Genomic DNA, 26,032 nt, shown 5'->3' with positions numbered 1-26,032 from the left:
CTACAGGAAGCGTGCGCTCACATGCGCGTTTCCACTAAACAAACGACGATCACAAAGCATTATCTTGTCACAAAGTGGATGCATAGGTAGTCAGCACCTGACAAGCTATATTTAGCATAATGTAATCACAACAAGCAAATGCACACAATGAACATTCCTCCAGAATTATGCTTGTTCATTGTCATGGATTATTTGTAGCACGGTGGAGGAATGCCATAAGTACAAGGTGTTTATCGACTTGTAACATTGTGTTTCAGCGATGAAGACAAGAGAAAAAAAAAACAGGAAGGAAAGCCAACAGGAAGTTGAGAAGGAAGATTTCCTGGAACTAGCCTTATATACAACACTCAGGTACGCAGCCTAACATTATCTAGAGAGCTCTGTCACATACAGAGCTGTAAGAAATAACAACTCACCTGCATTCAAAATAAGGTAATGTAATATCATAGTAGATTGTTGTAAGCCTACTGGTATAGCTTCATCCAGGGCCGGGCCGAGGCAAAGGCGAGAGAGGCTCCAGCCTCAGGGTGCAGTGTAGGAGGGGGCGCACAACTCACTCAGCTATCATTCCTCTATTGTGTTTGAAGCAGAGATGCATGGCAGTGACTTCAAGTCAGATAACTAGAGATTAAGGTGTTGGGGAGGTTGTGGGCCCTGGGACGCCTCTTAGTCTAATCAGTAATCAGTGTGTGACAGCTGGGGTGGGAGGGATGGAGGGGCGTACTTTGGTGTCTCAGCCTTGGGTACTGGGGGACCTTGTCCCGCCTCTGGCTTCATCTCTTATCACTGATACCCTTACAGTCAAAATGTGACTACATTTACATTCAAAGGGAATTACACATTTTAATGAGAATTTATCATGCTTATTTATTGCACAATTTAAGCAACTGCACTTTTTAATTTCCTTTTCACATTTTTTGTTGTTGTTGTTAATCCCTTCCGTTGTGTTTTAAAGAGTATAATTTCTAGATTTTCTGTAGGTTTGATGGACTGATAAGAGCAATTATTATTTTATGTCTTTATTTATTTATTTATTTGTTGTATTTATAAAGCGCCAACATATTACGCAGCGCTGGACATTAATTTAGGTTACAGACAATATTTAGGGGTGACAAACAGCAATATGACAATACAGGAATACAAGAAAACCAGATCACACAGCACAGTATGAGTACAAGGTAATGCTTAGTCAGTCACTGGAGGGGAGCATGGAGATTAGGCAAGTTAGGTTCACTCAAATGCATAGCATGGGTGCACAGTAATGGAGGTGCATGATCAGGTAGGACACAAAAGGAGTGAGGACCCTGCCCAAAGGCTTACAATCTAGAGGGAGAGGTAGGGACACGAGAGGTAGGGGACCAGAGTTCGGCTGTGGGTTTAGAGCAATTGTGAGGGGTGGTAGGCAAGAGTGAAAAGGTGAGTTTTGAGGGCCTTCTTGAAGGTGTTGAAGGAGGGGGCTGCCCTAATGGGTGGAGGTAGGGAGTTCCATAGTGTCGGAGCTGCTCTTGAGAAGTCTTGGAGGCGTGCATGGGACTGGGTGATGCGGGGGACGGTCAGGCGAAGTTCATTGGAGGAGTGGAGTGAGCGGCTTGGTGTGTATCTCTGAGTAAGATCAGAAATGTAGGTTGGACAGGTTTTGTGGATGGATTTGTAGGTCAGACACAATATCTTGAATCTGATTCTGGACTGGATAGGAAGCCAGTGGAGGGATTCACGGAGGGGAGCCGCCCTGGTGGAGCGATGGGAGGAGTGGATAATTCTGGCAGCCGCATTCATGATGGACTGCAGTGGGGCTATTCGGGTCTTAGGGAGTCCAGACAGAAGGGCATTGCAGTAGTCGAGGCGGGAAATTATGAGGGCATGGATGAGGAGTTTGGTGGTGGCAGGGGTCAGGAAAGGGCGAATTATTAACAGTGATGAGCGAAAATGGCGATATTCTTTTTGATTCATTTTTGTGAAAGTAATGTCAAATTTGACTTTGCAGCAAAATTTCCGTTTTGTGATTCTTCTAATTTTTTTTCACAAATTTTCACGCTAAGATAAACGTTTTTTCACATTTTCACTGTAAAAATAGAAAAAGAAAGATTTTTTTTAGCAAATGTTTCCAGTATTACTAAAATACGTTTTTCACTAAAAGGATTTTTGGGAAAATTTTCTTGAAATTAAAATTGCCATTTTCAATGTTTGGCGAAAATTTGCGAGCAACACTGATTAGCAGAAAGAAGCATTTTTTCCTTGTGAAATGACAGGTGCTGGCTTGGCTTAGCCTCTTTTCTCCCGCCCATTCGAAACATCTACCAACAACAATTGTAAATAATATCACATTTTTTTTTATTGGCCCGATTGTTCTATACAGTATAATTACAGTTTTATAATAACGCCATTAGATTTTTTTTTTTAAATATTGCATGTTTTTTTGATTAAAAATATGTAAAAAAAATGTCAACCTCCTTATCCCTCCACCCCATCTATAAAAATAGCTTTTTAATAAATATCTGCATTTAGCAGTATGTTCCCCATGCCCTGCATGAATAGTGTGTTTACACAGACAGAAAGGGGAATGATTATCAGAAATTTTTGCACCGATATATTTAACCGTAACATCAGTGCCAAAATATATTCACAATAATTTTGCAATTCTACATTTCCACAATGCAATCTCAGAATCTGCTTAAAGAAAATCTGTAATGAAAAAACCTCCCCTGGGGGTACTCACCTCGGGTGGGGGAAGTTTCCGGATCCTATCGAGGCTTCCCCCGTCCTCCTCGGTCCCACGGCGGCGGAGAAAATCCTCCCGGAGCTGCAGCGATGTAAATTTACCTCTCGGGCTCCAGCGCAGGCGCAGTATCCGCTCTTCTGACGGAGATAGGTGAAAATAGCCGATCTCTGTCGGGCCGCTCTACTGTGCAGGCGCAAGTCTCCTGCGCCTGCGCAGTAGTGCGGACCCGACGGAGATCGGCTATTTTCACCTATCTCCGTCAGAAGAGCCGTAACATCGCTCGCTGGAGCCTGGAAAGGTGAATATTGAACAGGCTGTTGGGTTTTGTCGCCTGTGCGTTCCGGGGGCTGCAGCGAGACCGCCGTGGGACACAGGAGGACGGGGGAAGCCTCGATTCGGTCCAGAGGTTTCCCGCTACTGAGGTGAGTACCCCCAGGGGAACTTTTTTTCAGTACAGGTTTTCTTTAAAGGGACCCTGAACAGAAGAAGAAAATGCCAAACTTAACTTACCTGGGGCTTCCTGAAGCCCCCGTTAGCCCATGAGGTTCCTATGTGTCCTCTGGGCTTCCTACATTCGAGCTCCGTATTGGCTTCATTAGCACACAATTTTGCCTTAAATGTTCTGCCGCATGCGCTATTAGAACTGCGTGCATGTAGAATGCTCACAGCAATGGGCATGCGTGTGAGACGGGTGCACGAACAGGCCACGCATGCGCAGAAAAGCATGACTCCCGGGAAAGTCATGCCCTAACAGAGCCACCAGAAGTGGAACGGAAGGAGCCCAGAGGACACAGAAGAACCACGTGGGCTATGGGGGGCTGGAGGGAAACCCAAGGTAAGTTCAATTTGGCATTTTTTTTTCTTCTGTTTAGAGTCCCTTTAATGCATGGAACCCACTAGCAGTGCTTTTTTAATTACTTGTGATTTGAAACGATCTAGCTAATGTAATTCTATGTGTGTGATCCCACTGCCAGTGGGTTCCAAGCCCACTTAGGAATTTGTTTTGAATGCCGTGTAAAATGTCAAAATCTTAGGGGATTTGCAATACAGCAGTTTCCACCATTCCTACTCACAATATGCATCTTTGTAAACCTGTTGATTTCTCAGAAAACAATTACATTTTTACAAAAGTCTTCAACTTACATTTTTGAAATTTGTGCAATAATTTCAGAGCTCTTAAATTGCCATAATAGTTCCTTAGTAAAGGTCATGTACTATTTATTTTTGCACTGACAGCATTACCTGTATATAACATCTCAGGATGAATAATGCTGGTGATAGACTGCAAGATTTTATCTGAGAGATATTGTGAAGATCGCACAGTTTACGAGCAGTGCAGGCGGTTACTTAATGAAATATGCAGTGAAGACCATCGATGGTTCCAGGGTCGGTTGAAGCAATTCTGGGGCCCTGGGGCAAAATGAACCTTGATGGACCCCTGATCCCACCCCCCTGACCCTGCTCTTGAACCTTTCCCTCTGCTTCCTTGGATTAGGGGACAGCTGGGAAAGGGGAGCATGTGTACACTTATCCAATTTCGATTAGCCACTGATTGGCAAATTTTACCACCTCCATGTAGAATGAGAGCTTGACTGCACATACTATTCAAAGTGCTCAAAAACTTTAGGCCATCATACCACGTGAAGGTGTTAAAATTGGCAAATCAAGTTTGGAAGTGTATACTTGGCTTTACACATTTGCCAATGTAAACCAACTGCACCGTGATGAATTGTGTTATCTGGAAGATATCTATCAGATAAAATCACACTGTGGCAAGCAGTGATTATTTACAACATGTCCGATCTGAATTTCAATATTTTTTTTTATTTTCTGACCATTTTGTTAATCTTTTTTTTTGCGAACGATTTTTGTTCAGTTCTATGAAAATCGATCAAAAAAAAGATTAAAAAACGGTTTTAAAAAAAGATTAAAAAATCGATTAAACTTCAGATCGGACATATTGGAAATAATCGATCTGGTAGGTAAATCTGCCAGAAAATTGTATGGTGTGTACCTAGCATAAGATGAACTGATCATTGAAGGTGCACACACACCAATTTCTCTGTATGATTTCCAGCAGATTTGATCACTCTTACCGAATCTGTGGGGAGCCATTTCCTCCAAAATATCCAATCGGTCAAATGTTGTTTGATTTTGACAAAAGTATCAATTGGACAGGACAAGAAAATTGAAAATTGATTTTGAGAAATTTAGCATAATTTGCATAATTATTATTACAATTGTAGGGGGAAAATAACGCACAATTTTGCATAATTATGACCATATACACCTTTTCCGTAATTGCAATTGTTTTTGTAATGACACACGTTTTGTTGGTGAAATTGCTAACATTTTCATACTTGCGAGTATTTTTCCTGTTGTGTAAAGTACGAAATTACAATTTTGTGTTATTTTATTGTTTCACGAGAAATTTTGAAATTACGGGTAACACAAAATTAAACACAAAATTACAATTTAACGCAAAGTTATGACACAAAATTAGAAGTTATGAAATTACGGATTATTCATTTTCTGATATTTGCAAATTATTCTTTTGTGTTGAAATTGCAAATTTCTTGTTGTAACTAAGGAAACGCGAAATTTCGGATCATCACTACATCTCCAGGGGTTTGATCAATTTTCAATAGCTTCCCTGCTGGGATCTATTGAAGATCTATTTGTGTGGTATGTGGTAGGAATTGGTTCTTCTCTGAATCGATTCTGATCGGAGAGAAATTGATCATTTTGCCACATAGTTTGACAATCTATGACCAGGCCAGCCTAAAGCCTCATACAATTTTCCGTCAGATCGGATCTATTAGACGGATCTATTCAATCATTTCCAACCGGTCCAATCGGATTGCATTAGATTTTGCAATAGATTTTGGGTACTTATCAAAGCAAAACCTATCACAAAATTGATCTGAAACAATTTGGTGGTATACAATTTCTTATTAGATCTATCTAATAGATCCATCTATCTGATGAAAAATTGTACCGTGTAGATGAGGCTTTAAGCTGGCTACATGCTATTCAATGTGTGACGGATTAAATAATCAATCAGTGTCTTCCAGATAATGATCGTTCACCTGGCCTGCCCAAATACACTAAGAAATGATTAGACAAGTCTTCAGCAGAAATCTTACCCAATATTGATTGTACAGCCTTGTGCAGTTGCTACATAAATACCGCCCATGAATCTCCATTGCATACTGTTTCTGACCATGGTCCCAACGCATCTCTCAGTCATTTTCTGGTCATTTAAAGGACTGCTCCCGCGAAAAAATAAAGCAGTTAAAATCTGACAGGACTGACAGGTTTTGGACTAGTGCATCTCCTAATGGGGGCTTCTCAGCGTTTTCTTTGATTTCAAAAGCATTTCCTGAATGGCAGTTGCTAAGTCTAACTGACAGCATAGTGTGCAAGTTAGTAGGGAGGCTGGCTGTTATCGTATGGTTTTAGCAGTTAAACTGACATTCAGGAAATGCCTTCAAAAAACAAAGAAAAGCCTGAGAATCCCCCATGAGGAGATGGACTAGTCCAAAACCTGTCGGTTCTGTCAGAATGTAGCTGCTTACTTTTTTTCTCTGGAGTTGTCCTTTAATATTATGGCTCTCAACAGTATCTTAAGTGTCAACTCCTGGATTTCTTGTTTGGTTTTGTTTAGCATGGATGGATTTCTGTAACAGGAAGTAAAAAATATCTTTGTAAACCCAATGCAGATCAGTTTAGGTAAAACAATCCAGGCATGATGGTAAGGGTGCGTTGCATTTAAACTTTCCACCTTTTTAATCCCACAATGCTCTTTTAACAATACTTTTTCTTGGGTTGAAAATATCTCAGGCAGAATAAAATAAAATAAATTATAATAAACATTCACACTTTTCCGAAAAGCCCAACTTCAAGTCAAGCTGTGGAAAGTAAATGTTTAGCTGACTCCCAGCTCTGTCTTTTGCAGAAAGAAAATGACGCTGATTATTCTTATGTGCTTCCTGACGCTCCTGAACCACTCAGTATTTGTATGTATATAACGTCTAAATCAATGCTTTCTAATGTAATAAACCTAACAAATTATTACTCAGTGTAAATGTCAACTCCTCCCAACAAACCTTCTACTCTACTGTGCATTAAACTACTCTACTGTACTTTACTCTACTATACACTACTGTACTCTGCTCTACTCTTCTGTAGTCTCACTCTCTTCTACTCTGCTGAACTCTGCTCTGCTTCTCTACTCTACTGTACTCTATTCTACTCTTCTGTAGTCTGTTTTACTCTTCTGAACTCTGCTCTGCTACTCTACTGTACTCTATTCTACTCTTCTGTAGTCTGTGTTACTCTTCTGAACTCTGCTCTGCTACTCTACTGTACTCTATTCTACTCTTCTGTAGTCTGTGTTACTCTTCTGAACTCTGCTCTGCTACTCTACTGTACTCTATTCTACTCTTCTGTAGTCTGTGTTACTCTTCTGAACTCTGCTCTGCTACTCTACTGTACTCTATTCTACTCTTCTGTAGTCTGTGTTACTCTTCTGAACTCTGCTCTGCTACTCTAATCTACTCTTTTCTGTTTTCTACTATACAATACTCTCTTCTACTGTACTCTACTACTCTACTCAGCTCTATTCTACTCTGCTGTAGCCTGCTCTACTGTACTCTGATCTAATAGACTCTACTGCACTGCACTCAACTACTCTACTCTGCTTTGCTCTACTGTAGTCTGCTCTACTACTTTATTGTACTCCACTCAACTCTACTCTTCTGTAGTCTTCTCCACTGTGATCTACTCTACTCTACTTTCTTCCACTACACTCTACTCTACTCTACTCTTCTCAGTCTGCTCTACTCTTCTGTATTCTAATCTACTGTACGCTACTCTTCTACTGTACTCTACTCTATTCAGTTCTACTCTGCTCTTATGTAGCCTGTTCTACTCTAATGCACTCTACTCAACTCTACTCTTCTGTAGTCTTCTCCACTATGATCTACTCTACTCTATTTTCTTCCACTACATTCTACTCTACTCTACTCTTCTCAGTCTGCTCTACTCTTCTGTATTCTAATCTACTTTACGCTACTCTTCTACTGTACTCTATTCAGTTCTACTCTGCTCTTATGTAGTCTGTTCTACTCTAATGTACTCTACTGTACTCCACTCGACTATCGTCTTCTAAGGTCCACTCTACTCTTCTTTGTTCTGTTTTACTCTACTCTTTCATGCTGTACTCTGCTGTACTCTGCCCTTCTGTAGTCCTCTCTACCCTACTGTACTCTGCTCTATAGTACTATATTGTACTCTTCTCCACTGTACTCTACCTTACTTTACTGTAGTATACGGTGCTGTACTATACATTACTTTTCTTTACTCTACTCTGTTCTTTGCTACTGTATACTTCCCTTGTACCATAATCTGTTTTACCCTTCCCTTCTACCCAACTCTACTTTTCTTTGGTCTTTTACTCTCTTCTGTTCCACTCCTACCTTATCCAATCCTTTACTGTATTTTGCTTTATCCTACTTTTTCCATAAACCCTCCTTCTATCTATACTTTTCATTTCCTTTCTGTGCCTTTGTTGTCTTCTTTGTTTTTTGGTTGTTTTGCAGACACAGTGTAGAATAAAGTAGAAATTCACCCCCTGAAATGATTCAGTTACATCTTATGAATAAACTAAAACCCCATATGTGAGGCTAGTTTTTTTGTGTGGAGTAAATGTGACCAATAAAAACCACACCATTTAAGAACAGTTGAAAAGGGCGGCACCTGCCTCCTGTTGAAAAGGGGGCCAGAAAAAAAAAATCCCACAATGTTAGGCACGAACAGGGGAGGTTAAAGTTATGCAATCACCGGGGACAGATGGTTACGGTTAGGCACCACCAGGGGATGTTGAGGTTAGGCACGACCAGGGAGATAACGTTTAGGCCCCACCAGTGGGGTAAAGGTTAGGCACCATCAGGGGTGTCCTAGGGTTAGGCATCAGTAGGTGGAGAGTTCTGTGTAGGGTTTGGTTAGGTCATAGTAAAATATTGGTAAATATTTACAGATATTTTATTATATGAATTAAGCAGTAGACTATCATTAAATGTTCCCGATATTCTACTTTTGGCTATTTCCTGCACCTTTTTCAATGGGTGCCTAATATATGCATACAACTTACTTGACCTTTTCAGAGAACATTGTTTTTTTTTCCTCCCTTGTTGTATGCCATTTTTGCTAAAGCTCTGTCTCTGACACTCTATAACAGTAACAATCCTGCCAATCACACCATTTACTAAACTAGGCCCCAAAAGGTATCTATTTTGGTTGCAAAGATTTTTTATGAAAATTGAAATTTCCTCAGATGTGTTGGTTTTGTGGTTGTTTCTCGGACAAGGAGTCCGAGCTATCATATGACAGCTGTAAATCCGGTGTCAGGCGAGTGATGGGAGTGAGCAGAACAGCAAGATCACATTTGCATTAGCAAGCTTTATAATTGGTTATGTTTGATGTTTGAACAGCGACAAAGTATGTCATGTGACCAAACGCCACCATCTATGTGCAGAGCACCAGCATATTGTGTCACAATACCAGCATAGGATGGAGCCAAAGTAGCAGGGGTGATCATTCAGATTCCACGGAAATGTGATTTCCGCATTACTGATCGGAAATCCATATTTCCGCATCGAAATGCAGATTGCGGAGATACTAGTACGTTAAGCGGATTCTAACGAAAAACTGTGGCCATTTCCGCAGGAAATCCGCTCACCAATATACGGTAATTTTAAGGCAATCGGAAGACTCAGAATGAATAAACCAATCACAGAATGCGGATGTAGGCGGAAATTTGGGCGGAAAATCCGCATTACTGATATTCTGTAATTTCAAGCCTATCAAAAGACTCAGAATGAATAAGCCAATCAGAGAATGTGTTTTTTCGTGAAAATCCGCTTACCGATATTCTGTAATTTTAAGCCAATCAGAAGACTTTGAATGAAAAAGCCAATCACTGAATGCGGAAATATTGGCGGGAATTTTTGTTGGTAAATCTGCATAGGAATGCGGAAATCGTCGGAAAGCAGTAGCGGAAATTGGCATTGCCGGAAAGCAGAGTTTCCACAGAATCAGAAATCGGCACTTCCGACCATCCCTACAAACTAGTAGGATATTAAAGCGGAATATAACCCAGCATTTCAACTTTGCTCTAAAACATTATTTACAGCATATTATATGCACCCAGCATTTTTTTTACTAGACCAGCATTCGAAGGGTTACACACAGAGCTTGAATGTTCCGTGCAGAGAAATGTTGCCACAGCCGAACTTTAGATAATGATACATTTAAGTAAACACAAGATAACAAGTGAGGAATGTGACACATTCTCTGACTGTGCAGGAGCTGCTGGAGACAGAGAGACACTGAAAGCATGTCTACCTGCAAAACAGCAATGAATAAAAGCAGTTATTAATAAAATGCAAAGTCAGCTCACAAAGCAAAAAACTGTACTTTTAGAAACCAATAACTTCTAAATGAATAATAATACTTATGCACAAATGCAAATATGATAACCGTATGGCATATAAAAAGTAGGTAAACTTGTTTTTATTAAATATTATTTTAGGGTTTTAAACCGCTTTAAGGAAGATAACAGTATACTGCTTACAGATTAAAATTGGATGCTACATTATTACACAAGATGTCAGCTTCGACCCTAGCTGCAGTGGCCAGAGTGAGAATCCTGATTCTCACAAACATGGCAATAATTTGGGTAAAAGGATGGGATAACCATACAGTCAATAAGAATTGCAGAACTAGTTTTTAATTGTATATTATATCTGTAGTTGCACTTCAAGTACTAGGTTGTATTCTAGGATCAAAAAGAAAGAAATGGTAACGTTGCTTCTCATTTCCAGGGTGGCGTTTCTGATGACAACCAAAATGGCGACACTGGTGGGATTCCAAGTTCCGAAGAAGCAAATTCAGGATCTTCACAAAATTTTTCAATTGCCGTGAGTGTGGCTGAATACCATATCATGTCTTCTTTATTGTCATGTTTGGCTTGGGTCCTGCTGGCAGCATTGCCGAATTTGCCTCCGGCAGCCACGTTTTTTTCTCTATGGAAGTGACAGCTTCTGCCTTGTCAGTACCTTGTCAGGAATATAGTAAACATCACTGATAAGCAAATTACAGTTATAAAAATTTTCCTGGCAGAATACAACTACTGAGAGCAGAGGGAGATAGAATAAGGTCAATGGTTCATCTATTTTTCATTTAGGGACACTTAATAGGCTGCCACTGAGCAGAGACAACGAAACATTTCATTTTTAGGAGTAGGAGGATAAATACAATTGTTTATCTCATCAGTTATTTTCACTTTGGGTTCACTTTAAAACAATGCACATTATCTGGCTGTCCTGCTTCTTTTTTATTGGTGGGAAAAGACACTTCCATCAGCATAGGCCTGGTAGATTACCATTTAAAGGAACCTTCCCGGAGGACCATCTGAGGAAGAAAAGTCAATGAACCAAGGTCCTGAAAGGCTATTGAACCTTTTCTTCAATCCCTGGGTACCCTACCATGCTCGTTTCATGATGGAATCTTGTGCTTTATCCACCCTGTAGCACCTTTATCTGCTGCTGCTACTCCCCGAGTCCCCTGAATAACATGCTTTTTTATGATGACCAACTTGTATGTAGGCCCATGCACACAGGATAGCATGAGAAGGGATATTTTGGGCAGCACGGTGGCCTAGTGTTTAGCACTCTAACACTGCACCTCTCACTTCCTGGTTTGAATCTCAGCCAGGAGGACACTGTCTGCACAGAGTTTGTATGTTCTCCTCGTGTCTGTGTGGGTATCCTCTTGGCACTCCAGTTTCCTCCAACATCCCAAAAACCTACAGGTAAGGTAACTGGCTTCCCCCTAAATTGGCCCTAGATTACGATGCATACACTACACGATACATACATAGACATATGACTATGGTAGGGATTAGATTGTGAGCTCCTCTGAGGGACAGTTCAGTGACAAGACAATATACTCTGTACATGGAAGATGTCGGCGCTATAGAAATATTAAATAAAAATAATAAATAATAATACTCACTTTAAAATAAACCTTAAATCAGAGCTGGGACAAGGTCCTCCAGCACCGGAGGCTGAGACACCAAAGTGCGCCCCTCCATCCCTCCCACCCACCCGTCACACACTGATTGCTATTAGACTAAGAGGTGCACCAGGGCCCCCAACCCACCAACACCTTCATCTCTAGTTATCTGGCTTGCAGTCACTGCCGTGTATCCCCTTTTATTATTTCTCAGTGCCTCAAACACAATAGGGGAATGATAGCTGAGTGAGTTGTGCACCCCCTTCTACACTGCACCCTGAGGCTGGAGCCTCTCTTCCCTCTGCCTCGGCCCAACCCTGCCTTAAAGGGAAAGTTCAGGGACTCAGAAAAAAAAAAATCCAAATCCATTTACCTGGGGCCTCCTCCAGCCCGTGGCAGGGAGGAGGTGCCCTCGGCGCCGCAGTACAGCCCAGAGGACGTCCGATGATGTCAGCGCGCGTGAAACGCAGAATGGAGCGCAGAAGGAGCCCGACCTGGCCGCCGGCCTGGCCAGGTCAGGTCGGCCACCGGAGATCACCGGGAGCCTGCGGAGCGGCGCCGAGGGCACCTCCTCCCTGCCACGGGCTGGAGGAAGCCCCAGGTAAGTGAATTTGGATTTATTTTTCTTCTGAGTCCCTGAACCTTCCCTTTAAGTAAACCTAAGGTTGCCAGCTTAACTTACCTAGGGCTTCTTTTAGCCTCCTGTAGTCATGGCCAGTTCTAGACTTTTTGCTGCCTGAGGCAAACTTGTGAGGAAGCCCCCCCCCTCTCCGATTTGGAATGAGTGCAACAACTTGAGGCATGACAAGCTGCAGCTCAACACAATAACACACTGGCTGGCTGTAACTGTGTGACAAACGAACTGCTTACCCTCAGCCAGTTGGCCATCCTCCATTTCTCCTCAGTCAGGAAAGCAGTGCCACCTCCTCCCTTAAAGAGTAACTGTCAGGCTGCAGAAGCTAATTTAAACCTCTATTCTCCTGTGTTAAACAGTTTAGAAGGAAGCCCAAAAGCCATTAGTGAAGATACAAATCTCAGTTACCTTTGATGTGTGCTTATCTTAAAGGCTGTTATAGACCCATAAGGACGCAAGCCGCATACTAAACTGCAAAGCATTCTGGGGCCCTCCCCTCGGCTGCTAATGAGACGTTACAGCGGCTTCTAATCAGTCCAGCGCGTAGCACTGATAAATCTCTGGGCAGAGTACACTGCAGGAGTCAGCTATTGTTCCTAGCCACATGGCTCATTAATATTCACTGCACACTGTGTTGTTCAAGTACCAGCTTTTCTGTGATCAGGAAGCAGGCAGGACATGACGACACATTTGACAGAAAAACATGGAGCCTGCCATGAGCTGTCAGGAGCATCTATCTGCATATACTATATACAAATTCTGTGAAATCCAAACGTGGACAGTGAAATGCATATGTAATGTAAGTACAGCCAATCTTTAGCTACTGATATATGTGTTTATTTTCTCTGAGACCTTATACCTAACAGCTCCTCTTTAATGAAACTCTGCTGCTCTCCTGCCTCCCCCTCCTCACTAACTGTCAGACTCCTTACACAATACAACAAGCTGCTTTTCCCCACTCTTCACCTAATTCACTCTCCTCTTGCTTCTACTCCTCCTCTGACTGCATGCTGTTAGTGTAACACACAGTACAAACATGCTGCCCCTGTAATCTCTACGCCTTAGGCAGATGTTTCACCTTGCTTCATGAGAGAACCAGCTCTGCCTGTAGTCCTTCTAGTCCCTTGCTTTCCTTCTGGTCTGATCCATTCAGCAGCTGTCCCCTCTGAAAGTTGCATGCGCAGCCTCAGGCCAGAAGAACTCTGCTTTGTACAGTTCGTAAAAATTGCAACTCAGAATCAATCAAAATAAACTTTTTTCGCCAAGGGCCGCACCCAGAATTATTTGTGGACACATGGCAATTGGCATAGTGCAGGTAGTGCAAATTAACAACATTCAACATAGTGCAGATAATAGCTACATAACAACAGCAACAATTTTACAACAACACATAGTGCAGATAACAACCCCATTGTGCAACACAAACATGATAGGATAACCTAGGGCGCAGTGCGGCCGGTGGGACACAGCCTACAGGCATACTCTCGCCCCCAAGCACTCTATACATAACAATTGATACGGCGCACCAAAACCTGCCAATGGCAACTACAGTGTCAGAGGTGCAAAAAGGGGGTGGGGAACAGTTTGTTAATGATTACCACTATTCAAAGTATCTGTTGTGATTATTATGAGCACAGGACCAATAGAGAGCTAATACTGCAGTGTTCTGGGTCCCTCTGGCCCAAGGGCCCCGATGTGTTCGCAACCTCTGCATCCCCCTATTGCTACGCCCACTGGCTTGAGTTGAGTAGGAGGACTGCTTAGGGCCCTTTCACACCAGAGGACTTTATTGGCGTTTTAACGCCACAGTTGGCGTTTTCTAAGGTAAAATGAAAGTCCATAGACTTTCATTTTACCTTTCACATCTAACTCGGCGTTTTGGAGCGTTGCATTTCAACGCTCCCAGGAGCTTTTTCAGGGCTGCTTACAGCCGAAGTTGGCTGTTGGCGTTTCAATGATAGTCAATGAAAAACACCAACTTCAGCGTTTTCAAAGCGTTTTACAGCTGACTTCTTCACTTATTTTTATAGAAAAAAAAAAAGGACGTTTTCATATGAGCTGTAAAACGCTTTCAAAACGCTTTGAAAATGCTTTGAAAACGCTATGTATTGACGTTAAGCAAAAGGCTGACTTTCAGCCTTTTCTACCGCAGCCTCTAATGTGAAAGAGCCCTTAGGTGAAGAAGGTGTTTCTGTGCTTGGTGGTTTTGGTGGGAATTTTCCTGTAGTGGCGGCCTGCGGGAAGCAGGTTGAGGACTCTTGTACACTACAGGCGATTCCAATTTGCGATGTTGATGCGATTTTACATGCAATTCTGATTTGTGATTTTTAATCGGTACTGCGTGCTGCTTTTTTTTCAGCGTTTTTCTTCTTGTTTTTATGGCATCCAGAGAAAATCGGAATCGCAAATCGGATTTGCAGTGTGCAGGGGGCCTGAAAAAGTGGGGAACTGCGCATGCACCGTATGCTCCCGGTTACGGGAGCGCGATTGAGGAGGCGCGAGTCAATGGCCGCACATGCACAGCAGCCAGTGACTGTCTCAGCCGGCCATCTCTTACAGGGACACAGCTGCTGAATGGATCAGTCTGGGATGATAGCGAAGAACCTGACTGACTATAGGGGGCTGTAATGAGCCCCAGGTAATTGGGCTCCTTAGTTTAACTTCCCTTTAAGAAGTGAATTCCTAAAACGGAATTCTAAACAGCAGCCAAGAAAGTCTCATGTGAAATCTGCTTCATTAAACTGCAAGACAAAATAAATAATAGCTGTTTGAACTTTATAGCCTTGTTTTGCTATCAGCAGTGTTATTTCCAGCCAAATAGAAGTGTTTTGGCTTCTGTTTACTTTTCAGAAGACTCTGGGCTAAATTTTACTAGTGATGATCAGAAATTACACCTATACATAATTATGCATCATAATCGTAATGCAAAATTGTAGAGAAAATCGTAATGAATTTTGCATGTAATATTATAGTACATAATGTGCATTGTTTTTTGCAGAATTTTGTGGAATTTTGTGCCAACTTTGGTGGTTAATAGCAAAGCCCTCATACAAGCTATTGACACCAAAATTGCTACATATTTTAAGGAGCAGTGGTGGGCCAAAATTTCGCATATGCAAATTTTCGCATCGAAATTCGCAATTACACATCGCAATTGTAATGCAAAATTTCACAGAAAATTTATTTTATTTTCGTATGTATTAGTAACATTTCATAATTTTGCGTAATTTTTCGTGAAATTTTGCATAATTTTGTGCCGGCTTTAGTGGTTAATAGCAATGATATTGACACCAAAATTGCTACATATGTTAAGGAGAATAGTGGGTACAACCCTAAAAAATTATTTTTACCAAGAAAAATGGTTTTTAACCCCCTTGGCGGTAACCCCAAACGTAGTTCGGGGTAAGCCGCGCAGGAGGTTTTCTCCGGCTCTGCTGGGCCGATTTGTTTAATTTTTTTTTCCTGAACGCAGCTAGCACTTTAATTACAACAGAGAAAGAACATGTGTGCATCAACCAAGTGAACCTGACAAATCTGGCTTTGCAAATTTGGCCTATTGGCTAATCACGAGACATTGCTCATGCAAATAAGCATTTGCTTTCGCATGCCTAAATATGCAGGGTCAAAAACCAAAAACCGCAAAACAATCGCCCTGCGGGAATAAGTTCATGCTATATAGCACTATCCAGGGGCGCCACGAGGAGGCTTCCCATTGCCCCCATACAACCGGGGGGCCGCAGGGGTCCCAGGCACTCTCACCGCCTGGAACCCAAACAGCGGCACCCCAGAGGTGGAGGCTGGGGGGTGCAGGCGATCTCCCCAGCGTGGCCAGCGCCGGGAAGAGCCGCTCGCACACACCTCCCAAGATTAAAAACAGGCACTTACCTCAACGTCCATTGCGTTCTGCTATATGCGCATAACCTGGGCGCGACACATAAGGGGCGGACAGGCGCAAATAGCCTGCTCCAGGGCTCTCACCTCCTAAAACAAGCCACTCACTACCTGCCCTCAGAAAAAAGAAATGCAATGCTAATTACAACAGAGAAAGAACATGTGTGCATCAACCAAGTGAACCTGACAAATCTGGCTTTGCAAATTTGGCCTATTGGCTAATCACGAGACATTGCTCATGCAAATAAGCATTTGCTTTCGCATGCCTAAATATGCAGGGTCAAAAACCAAAAACCGCAAAACAATCGCCCTGCGGGAATTAGTTCATGCTATATAGCACTATCCAGGGGCGCCACGAGGAGGCTTCCCATTGCCCCCATACAACCGGGGGGCCGCGGGGGTCCCAGGCACTCTCACCGCCTGGAACCCACACAGCGGCACCCCAGAGGTGGAGGCTGGGGGGTGCAGGCGATCTCCCCAGCGTGGCCAGCGCCGGGAAGAGCCGCTCGCACACACCTCCCAAGATTAAAAACAGGCACTTACCTCAATGTCCATTGCGTTCTGCTATATGCGCATAACCTGCTAGCGCACTTTGCTAGCTGCGTCAGCACACCAATCGCCGCCGCCCGCGCTCAATCGCCGCTATCCGTCGCGCCGCGCGCCCCCCCCCCAGACCCCATGCGCTGCCTGGCCAATCAGTGCCAGGCAGCGCTGAGGGGTGGATCGGGACTTCCAATGACGTCCTGATGTCGGTGACGTTGGTGACGTCATCACGCCCCGTAGCCATGGCGACGGGGAAGCCCTCTAGGAAATCCCGTTCTTTGAGCAGCGGCTATCATAGCCCTGGGCTCGTTACATGATATAAGAAAAAAAAAAACTGCTGCGCTCCCTCCTGGCGGAATTTTTTATACCGTCAGGGGGGTTACTAGTCTCCTTAACCTCCCTGGTGGTCAATTAGAACTGCCAGGGGACATGTAGCTAGCCTAGCGCTAGCTACTGTACATGATAGCCGCTGAGCAGGTGCATCCCCCACCCTCTCCGGTCGCCTTCGGTGATCAGCGGAAGCAGGAAATCCCGTTCAGAACGGGATTTCCTGCTGGGCATCCTCGGTCGCCATGGCGATGGTTGTCATCGACGTCCGTCATCGGGAGTCCCGATCCACCCCTCAGCGCTGCCTGGCGCTGATAGGCCAGGCTGCGCAAGGGGTCGGGGGGGGGGGGGGCGTCACGGCGGATAGCGGCGAATCTGGGCGGAGGCGATCGGGAAGTACACACAACTAGCAAAGTGCTAGCTGCGTGTGCAAAAAAAATTATGCAAATCGGCCCAGCAGGGCCTGTGAAATCCTCCTGCGCGCGTAGCCCGACCTGAGGTCGGGCTTACCGCCAGGGAGGTTAAGATATGTAGCAATTTTGGTGTCAATAGCATGTATGGGGACTTTGCTATTCACTGCCAAAGTCAGCACAAAATTGCACGAAAATTATGCAAAATTTTATGCGAAATTACAAATGACTATACGAAATCAATGAAATGTACAAATTACGTATAGGCGAAATTGTGAAAAATTACGTGAATATTTGCGTAATCGTAATTAGCTGATTACGATCATCGCTATTAAGTAGAATAGTACAAAAGTCAAAAATATAATTTTTCAAAAAGACCTTGTAGTTTTTGAGGAAATCGATTTTAAAAATGCAAAAAAAAATTAAGTTTAAATGAAAAATTTCTTTGCACTTTTATAGTCAATTTTCTCAGAAACTACAAGTTCTTTTGGGGAAAAAAATCTTTGTGACTTATACTTACTATTCTTAAAATGTGCAGCAATTGGTGTTTGTTAATAGCATGTATTGGGGCTTTGCTATTCACTGCTATAGTTGGCACGAAATTACCCAAAAACTGCAATATTTTGCTCGAAATTAGGAATGACTATACGGAATCAATTTAATTTAAAAATCGTAATTACGTATAGGTGTAATTGGGAAAATTTACATAAAATTTTGCGTAATCGTTACTAGCTGATTTCGACCATTACTAAATTTCACAGATTTTTGTTTGTTTGTTTGTTTGTTTTTTACTCTTACGCCCTTATATCAATAGAAAGGCACCTCAAACAAAGTTATTAGTAGCCTTAGTTCTATAGTTACCCATATTTATCTCTTCATGATAAGTGTCAGTTCAAGTACACTTTAACCCCTCCGGGATTGGCTGCCTACCCCCCCTTAAGGACCAGGCATTTTACATGCGGGGGTGCGTTTGGGGGGGTCAGGCAGCCGGATCCCTACTGTGGGCACTTTGGTATGGTCCCCCCTGGGTGGCCAGGTGCCCCCCGTATTGATGGAAGCCTTTACTCACCTCCAGCGATGAGCAGCTGTAGACACCTCCGCTCTCGCCGGCTTCTGGGCTGGTACTGACGCTAAGTCCCGGGTCGCGGCTTGATGATGACCTCATCAAGCCGGGATCCGGCACTTAGCGTCAATACAGCAGCAGGAAGGTGAGTGGATCCTCCTCTTTCCCCCCTACCGCCGCAGCTCTGTAAGTGATCACTATGATCCGCCGGCGATCATAGTGATCACGTGATCAACAGCCATACGCGATGGCTGCTGATCACTGAGGGGAGATGTCAGCTGTCCTATGACAGCTTAATCTCCCCCCTCTGGTGCGCACGATCGCGTCGGGACAGTTCGTTAGCGCGGACGTTGAATCAACATCCAGTCAGGGTGGCAGCACCACCTGCTGGACGTAGATTCAAACTACGTCGGTCTCCAAAAGGTTAATGTTTAGTCATCAACATTCCTGAATCTTTATTTCAACCTGCAATGTTTACAGATGAAAGGATACCTACCACCCGTAGAAGAAGAATTCACCAGCACAAAGCACGGGAAAGTGAGAAAAGTGAGAGCCGTAGGAAAGCAAGTGAACCTGCCGGCCGATATTGTGAGACAGATGGTGAGCAGCTGTTATGTTTAAGTAATGGTAACAGGGTTAAAGAGAACCCGAGGTGTGTTTAAAGAATGTTATCTGCATACAGAGGCTGGATCTGCCTATACAGCCCAGCCTCTGTTGCTATCCCAACCCCCCTAAGGTCCCCCTGCACTCTGCAATCCCTCATACATCACAGCCATGCTGTGAGGCTGTGTTTACATCTGTAGTGTCAGTCTCAGCTGCTCCCCCGCCTCCTGCATAGCTCCGGTCCCTGCCCTCGTCCCTTCCCTCCAATCAGCAGGGAGGGAAGGGCTGCAGGCGGGGACTGGAGCTCTGCAGGAGGTGGGGAGAGCAGCAGACTGACACTATAGAGATAAACACAGCCAGCTCTGACAAGCTGTTTGTCAGCAGCGTGGCTGTGATTTATGAGGGTTTGCAGAGTGCAGGGGGACCTTAGGGAGGTTTGGGATAGCAACAGAGGCTGGGCTGTATAGACAGATCCAGCCTCTGCATGCAGATAATATTCTTCAAACCCACCTCGGGTTCTCTTTAAACTGTGCCTAATCTGATATCTCAAATAACTCAGTGTATAAACTATTTGTTTGCAGAAAGATACCCCTCTTTCAGTTTTGTCGGGGTCCCTCCCCGAGAACCAGAAGATTATCATCGACACTCACAATCAATACAGATGTGAAGTGTCGCCGCCTGCCGAAAATATGCTGAAACTGGTAAGACAAAATGCAGTAAAACCAAAGCTAAAAAAATAAATAAACTGAATTTACAGATAACTGTATGAAAAATACTGACCTCTACCTAGTGTGCCAGCATAGGGGTCAGTGGCGAGATCATCTCAGGTAGTGGCTCTGGACGATGTGCACCAAAACTTGCAGAAAAGCCTGCATTTAGTTTGATCAGGTGACAAATTTGTAAGACTTAAAGGGGCACTACAGCGAAAAACTGTAAATTTCAAATATGTGCAAACATATACAAATAAGTACATTTTTTCCAGAGCAAAATGAGCCATAAATTACTTTTCTCCTATGTTGCTGTCACTTACAGTAGGTAGTAGAAATCTGACAGAAGTGACAGGTTTTGGACTAGTCCATCTCTTTATAGGGGATTCTCAGGGATATATTTATTTTCAAAAGCACTTAGTGAAGGGCAGTTGCTCTGTCCAGCTGCCAAAAAACTGTGTAGCAAGCAGGGAAGCTGGCCAGCATAATTGTTTAAATCATTTTTAGGTAATATCTTTATAAAGAATAAAAGCCTTGCTGAGGATCCCCTATGAAGAGATGGACTAGTCCAAAACCTGTCACTTCCGTCAGATTTCTACTGCCTACTGTAAGTGACAGCAACATAGGAGAAAAGTAATTTATGGCTTATTTTACTCTGAAAAAAAATATCTATATATATAATAGACTAAGTGCCTCAACCTTCAAACAAGAAGAAGAAGTACTTTGCATGAGAAAATTTATGCGTGCTCAAACACCAAGTTTAAGGCCTCTTTTCCACAGACTGTTGAGCTGTGTGCTCAGCAAGCAGTTACCAGGCAGCAGTGAGCAGATACCAGGCAGCAACAAGCAGTTACCAGGCAGCAACAAGCAGTTATCAGGCAGCAGTGAGCAGATACCAGGCAGCAACAAGCAGTTACCAGGCAGCAGCAAGCAGTTACCAGGCAGCAGTGAGCAGATACCAGGCAGCAGCAAGCAGTTACCAGGCAGCAGTGAGCAGATACCAGGCAGCAGCAAGCAGTTACCAGGCAGCAGCAAGCAGTTACCAGGCAGCAGCAAGCAGTTACCAGGCAGCAGCAAGCAGTTACCAGGCAGCAGCGAGCTGTTACCAGGCAGCAGTGAGCAGTTACCAGGCAGCAGTGAGCAGTTACCAGGCAGCAGTGAGCAGTTGTGAGAGTTTGAGAGCCATTTCACTGCCTATTCACAGTCCATGGAAAAGAGGCCTTACCCTAGCAAGTCTGACATTGCAAATCTGGCCTAATTGGCTATTCATGAGGCAATGCTCATGCAAATGCATGCACAAACCAATACCACAAAGCAGTCACCCTGCTACATGCTACATTAGCACTATCCGGCTTAGTGCACACCAGAGCGGTTTGGCAGCATTTTGCGATCCACTTGCGGCTGCGGATACGCTTGGGTAATGTATTTCAATGGGCTGGTGCACACCAGAGCGGGAGACGTTTTGCTAAAACGCATACTCCCGAGGTGAGGCATTTTTTGGATTGCGGAGGCGTTTCTGCCTCCAATGTAAAGTATAGGAAAAACGCAAACCACTCTGAAAAACGGCAGTTCAGAGCGGTTTTGCAGGCGTTTTTGTTACAGAAGCTGTTCAGTAACAGCTTTACTGTAACAATATATGAAATCTACTACACCAAAAACGCTTTACAAAACCGCAAAATGCTAGGTGAAATGCTACAGAAAAATAAGAAAAAGCGTTTTAAAATCTGCTAGCATTTTGCGGATCTGCTAGCAGTTTTTGGTGTGCTCCAGGCCTCCAGGAGCTCCACGGGGAGGATTCCCAATGCCCCCTTTTTATACAACTGGGGGGACCGCAGGGTCCCAGGCTCTCTCACTGCCTGGAAACCGCAGCAGCACCCCGGAGGGGGAGGCTGGGTGGCGTGGACGACCCCCCCCCCCCAAGTGTGGCCAGCGCCGGGGAGAGCCGTCTGCACCCACCTCCCAATATTAAAAACAGGCACTTACCTTAACGTCTATTGCGTTCTGCTACATGCGCATTAATTTGGGGGCACCACATGAGAAAGGAGAGAAGCATGGGTCACCCCGAGCTTTAGAGCTCAGGGCTGGCTCACATACAGCACTCCAGAGGGGGGGGGAGGACAGGCGCACTCACTCCAGGGTTCACACCACCGGAGCAAGCCATCCACCACCTGCCTCCAAAGGATACAAACTGCACAAAATGCTTTCCATGAGAAAATTAATGCGCATGTAGCAGAACCCAATGGACGTTAAGGTAAGTGGCTGTTTTTAATATTAGGAGGTGGGTGCGGACGGCTCTCCCCAGCGCTGGCCATGCTTGGGGGGGGGGGGGCGGCTGCGCCACCCCGCCTCCCCCCCCCGAGGTGCCGCTAAGGTTCCCAGGCAGCGAGATAGCACTTTGCAGTATTGGTTTTTTGACCCTGCATAGTTTGGCATGCGAAAGCAAATGCATATTTGCATGAGCATTGCCTCATAAATAGCCAATAAGGCCAGATTTGGAAAGCCAGACTTGGTAGGGTTAAACTTGGTGTTTGAGCACGCAAAAATTTTCTCATGGAAAGCATTTTTTGCAGTTGTATCCTTTGGAGGCAGGTGGTGGATGGCTTGCTCTGGTGGTGTGAGCCCTGGAGTGAGTTGTCTGCGCCTGTCCTCCCCCCACCCCGGAGTGTTGTATGTGAGCCAGCCCTGAGCTCTAAAGCTCGGGGTGACCCATGCTTCACTCCTTTCTCATGTGGTGCCCCCAAGTTAATGTGCATGTTGCAGAACGCAATGGACGTTAAGGTAAGTGCCTGTTTTTAATATTGGGAGGTGGGTGCGGATGGCTCTCCCCAGCGCTGGCCATGCTTGGGGGGGGGGGGGGCGGCTGCGCCACCCCGCCTCCCCCCCCCCGAGGTGCCGCTAAGGTTCCCAGGCAGCGAGATAGCACTTTGCAGTATTGGTTTTTTGACCCTGCATAGTTTGGCATGCGAAAGCAAATGCATATTTGCATGAGCATTGCCTCATAAATAGCCAATAAGGCCAGATTTGGAAAGCCAGACTTGGTAGGGTTAAACTTGGTGTTTGAGCACGCAAAAATTTTCTCATGGAAAGCATTTTTTGCAGTTGTATCCTTTGGAGGCAGGTGGTGGATGGCTTGCTCTGGTGGTGTGAGCCCTGGAGTGAGTTGTCTGCGCCTGTCCTCCCCCCACCCCGGAGTGTTGTACGTGAGCCAGCCCTGAGCTCTAAAGCTCGGGGTGACCCATGCTTCACTCCTTTCTCATGTGGTGCCCCCAAGTTAATGTGCATGTTGCAGAACGCAATGGACGTTAAGGTAAGTGCCTGTTTTTAATATTGGGAGGTGGGTGCGGATGGCTCTCCCCGGCGCTGACCACACTTGGGGGGGGGGTTGGGGCAGCTGCGCCACCCAGCCTCACCCTCCGGGGTGCCGCTGTGGTTCCCAGGCAGTAAGAGAGCCCGGGACCCCGCAGTCCCCCGGTTGTATCTGGGCATTCGGAATCCTCCCCGTGGCGCTCCTGGATAGTGCTAATGTAGCATGAACTAATACCCGCAGGGCGATCGCTTTGCGGTATTGGTTTTTTGGCCCTGCATAGTTTGGCATGCGAAAGCAAATGCATATTTGCATGAGCATTGCCTCATGAATAGCCAATTAGGCCGGATTTGCAAAGCCAGACTTGCTAGGGTTAAACTTGGTGTTTGAGCACGCATACATTTTCTCATGGAAAGCCTACTTCTTCTTGCTTCAAGGTTGAGGCACGTACTCTATTAGATAGATAGATGCGGCGTATGCTACGACGCGGGTTGGCTAGTACTTCTTATTTGTATATGTTTGCACATGTTTTAAATTTTACAGTTTTTCGCTGTAGTGCCCCGTTAAATTTGATGGTTGTAATTATGCCTAATTTTCACTTACAGTATTTTTTGCCACATGAGAAGCAATTCCCCCCCCCCCCAAAAAAAATGGGGATAAAAAGTCTCTGCATCTTATACGCCAAATACAGGGAGTCCCCAACTTATGAATACCCACCGATATGAACCGCTGACCCGCCTAGACCCCCGTGTGTCTCCCGCTCTTCCGTGTAGCCTGCTCTGCCCTCCCCTCCCCCCCCCCCATGTGTAAGTAGGAGAAGTTGCAGTGTGTCTAGAAAACGGATTGCCACACGTACTCATCACTCTTGCCGGTTACGACGCAGGCCCCTCTCTCTGCTGTCTCTGTGAAGGCAGAGCGTTGTCAGATGGTCAGGAGCCACTTTCATTGGCTTCTAATGCTCACTTTCAGTGTAAGCCAATGTGTTTGGTTCACAGTGATCACACAGTCAGGAGCCAATGAAAGCAGCTCCTGACCTGCTCACAGAGCTCTGCCGTCTTATAGTCGGCAGGGCGAGTGAATTGCGGCGGGTGCAGAAGGGCGAGATCGGCGGGAACGGCGGGAACGCGAGGCGGGTAAGGGGAAATCTACGTCCTGTCAGAACTGCGCAGCCACCTGCAGGAGATAGATTTCTACCAACACGATCCGGAACTGGTTAATAAAATTGAAGATGCGGTAGCCAGCCGCACCTTCCTAGTAGCCAACAGCCAAATCAGAGGCTGGACTAGGACTTTCCTAAGAAGATATTGATGACACATTCTAACAAAAAATCTCTCCATTCCCCTCCCTTTCCATCCCTTGCTTTGCTATGGTTAGCGAGCATTTGGCTCTACCAGGATTTGATGTCCGTGGATGCTTTCGGCCAGTGCTTTCTGCCACCCTAATGTTCCATGGTGACACGGTTTTACGCAACTTTTTGCGCTTCCCCCTTTTACAGGGTTCGCATCCGCATGTTGTAAATGCGAGGAGGAGGCATTGTTTATTCAGGTTGCCATGGCAGCCCCATAGCGTAGTTTTCTCACTGCATCAGCCCTGAGCGGCCAGTGATTACCACGCCCACCACATGACGGTGCCCACTCAGTGTTGTTGGGTAGCGTAAGCAGGAGGGATGGTTGTTATAGCGACACGTTGACGGATGTGACGTAATGGTCGCATTGACTGTTACCATAGTTAAGTGTGAGTGTAATCGTCGCATTCAGCACAATGTCATTGGGGGATAGTTTCCACAGTGCTCGGTAACGGCTGCAAGACTCGTGGCGCAAATGGAGTACCTATCGCTTTCAAACGGGGGAATGGCTTCGCTTCCCTCAGAACGGATTGACAGATGTAGGTGAGTAGAAGCTACTGTACTGAGGATTATCCACTGACAGCATCAGTACCGATATGATTCGAATATGCATATATGCAAAGGGCTTGATTCACTAAACTGTGATAACTCAAATATCACACCTTATCAAAGATATCACACCTTATCGAAATTAACATGCCTTATCAGAGTAGCATAGAGAGTGCTATAAACCCGCAGGGGCTCAGGGCAGGATGTGTGCCATTGCCAATTAGCAGGCATACGTTTGTAGCACTTGCTATGCTACTCTGATAAGGTGTGTTAACTTTGATAAGGTGTGATATCTTTGATAAGGTGTGATATCTGAGCTATCACAGTTTAGTGAATCAAGCCCAATGTGTGATAAATATAATGGCTCTGCTTTTTGTGCACTGCACTATGCAAGGTGGTTTGGTACTTTGCTTACCTGGTTGTTTACCTGTGATGCAGGAGAAGGGCGGAGGGATTTGCCTCTTTGTTAGTCATGGGTGGATACTCACCCAACGGTATATACAGTATTTGATGAACAGTATGTGGTGAATTGTTTTTCTGCCCTTTCTGAAGAAGGGGACCCGCCGCGGCCTCGAAACAATTGTCATGTATATGTGCTGAGGAAGCAATAAACAGAAGTGTTTGCATCTTGAAGCCGGTGTGCTAGCCTGAACCTATACTTGTACATTTCTAGAAATGGAATGAGCAGGCTAGGGAAAAGGCATTGACGTATGCGAAAAGGTGTATAGAAGACCACAGTCCTATTACACAGAGAACATTACAAGGTAAGCAAGCATCCCTAAAGAGGGGCAGTTGGAAGCTATTTGTAAACCAGTTCATCTTCATTGTACATGCATTGTACTGTGACTCTCATTTCCTC

At 44.7% G+C, this 26,032-nt stretch overlaps 1 protein-coding gene across 1 annotated transcript in view; it reads left to right on the top strand.

Annotated features, from left to right (window-relative positions):
• The first annotated feature begins 257 nt into the window (after window positions 1–257).
• LOC137571201 (serotriflin-like) overlaps window positions 258–26,032 on the top strand; it is an 86,099-nt gene continuing 60,324 nt past the window's right edge. The window contains exons 1-6 of the mRNA XM_068280025.1: window positions 258–351; window positions 6,678–6,738; window positions 10,606–10,701; window positions 19,146–19,265; window positions 19,850–19,969; window positions 25,847–25,937. Of these exons, the coding sequence (XP_068136126.1) occupies window positions 260–351; window positions 6,678–6,738; window positions 10,606–10,701; window positions 19,146–19,265; window positions 19,850–19,969; window positions 25,847–25,937 (580 nt within the window). The 5' untranslated portion in view covers window positions 258–259. The remainder of the gene's footprint in view (window positions 352–6,677; window positions 6,739–10,605; window positions 10,702–19,145; window positions 19,266–19,849; window positions 19,970–25,846; window positions 25,938–26,032) is intronic.

The sequence above is a fragment of the Hyperolius riggenbachi genome, chromosome 4, assembly GCF_040937935.1.
Source record: "Hyperolius riggenbachi isolate aHypRig1 chromosome 4, aHypRig1.pri, whole genome shotgun sequence".
Taxonomy (NCBI): Eukaryota; Metazoa; Chordata; class Amphibia; order Anura; family Hyperoliidae; genus Hyperolius; species Hyperolius riggenbachi.
This window is presented reverse-complemented; position numbering and strand designations above follow the sequence as displayed.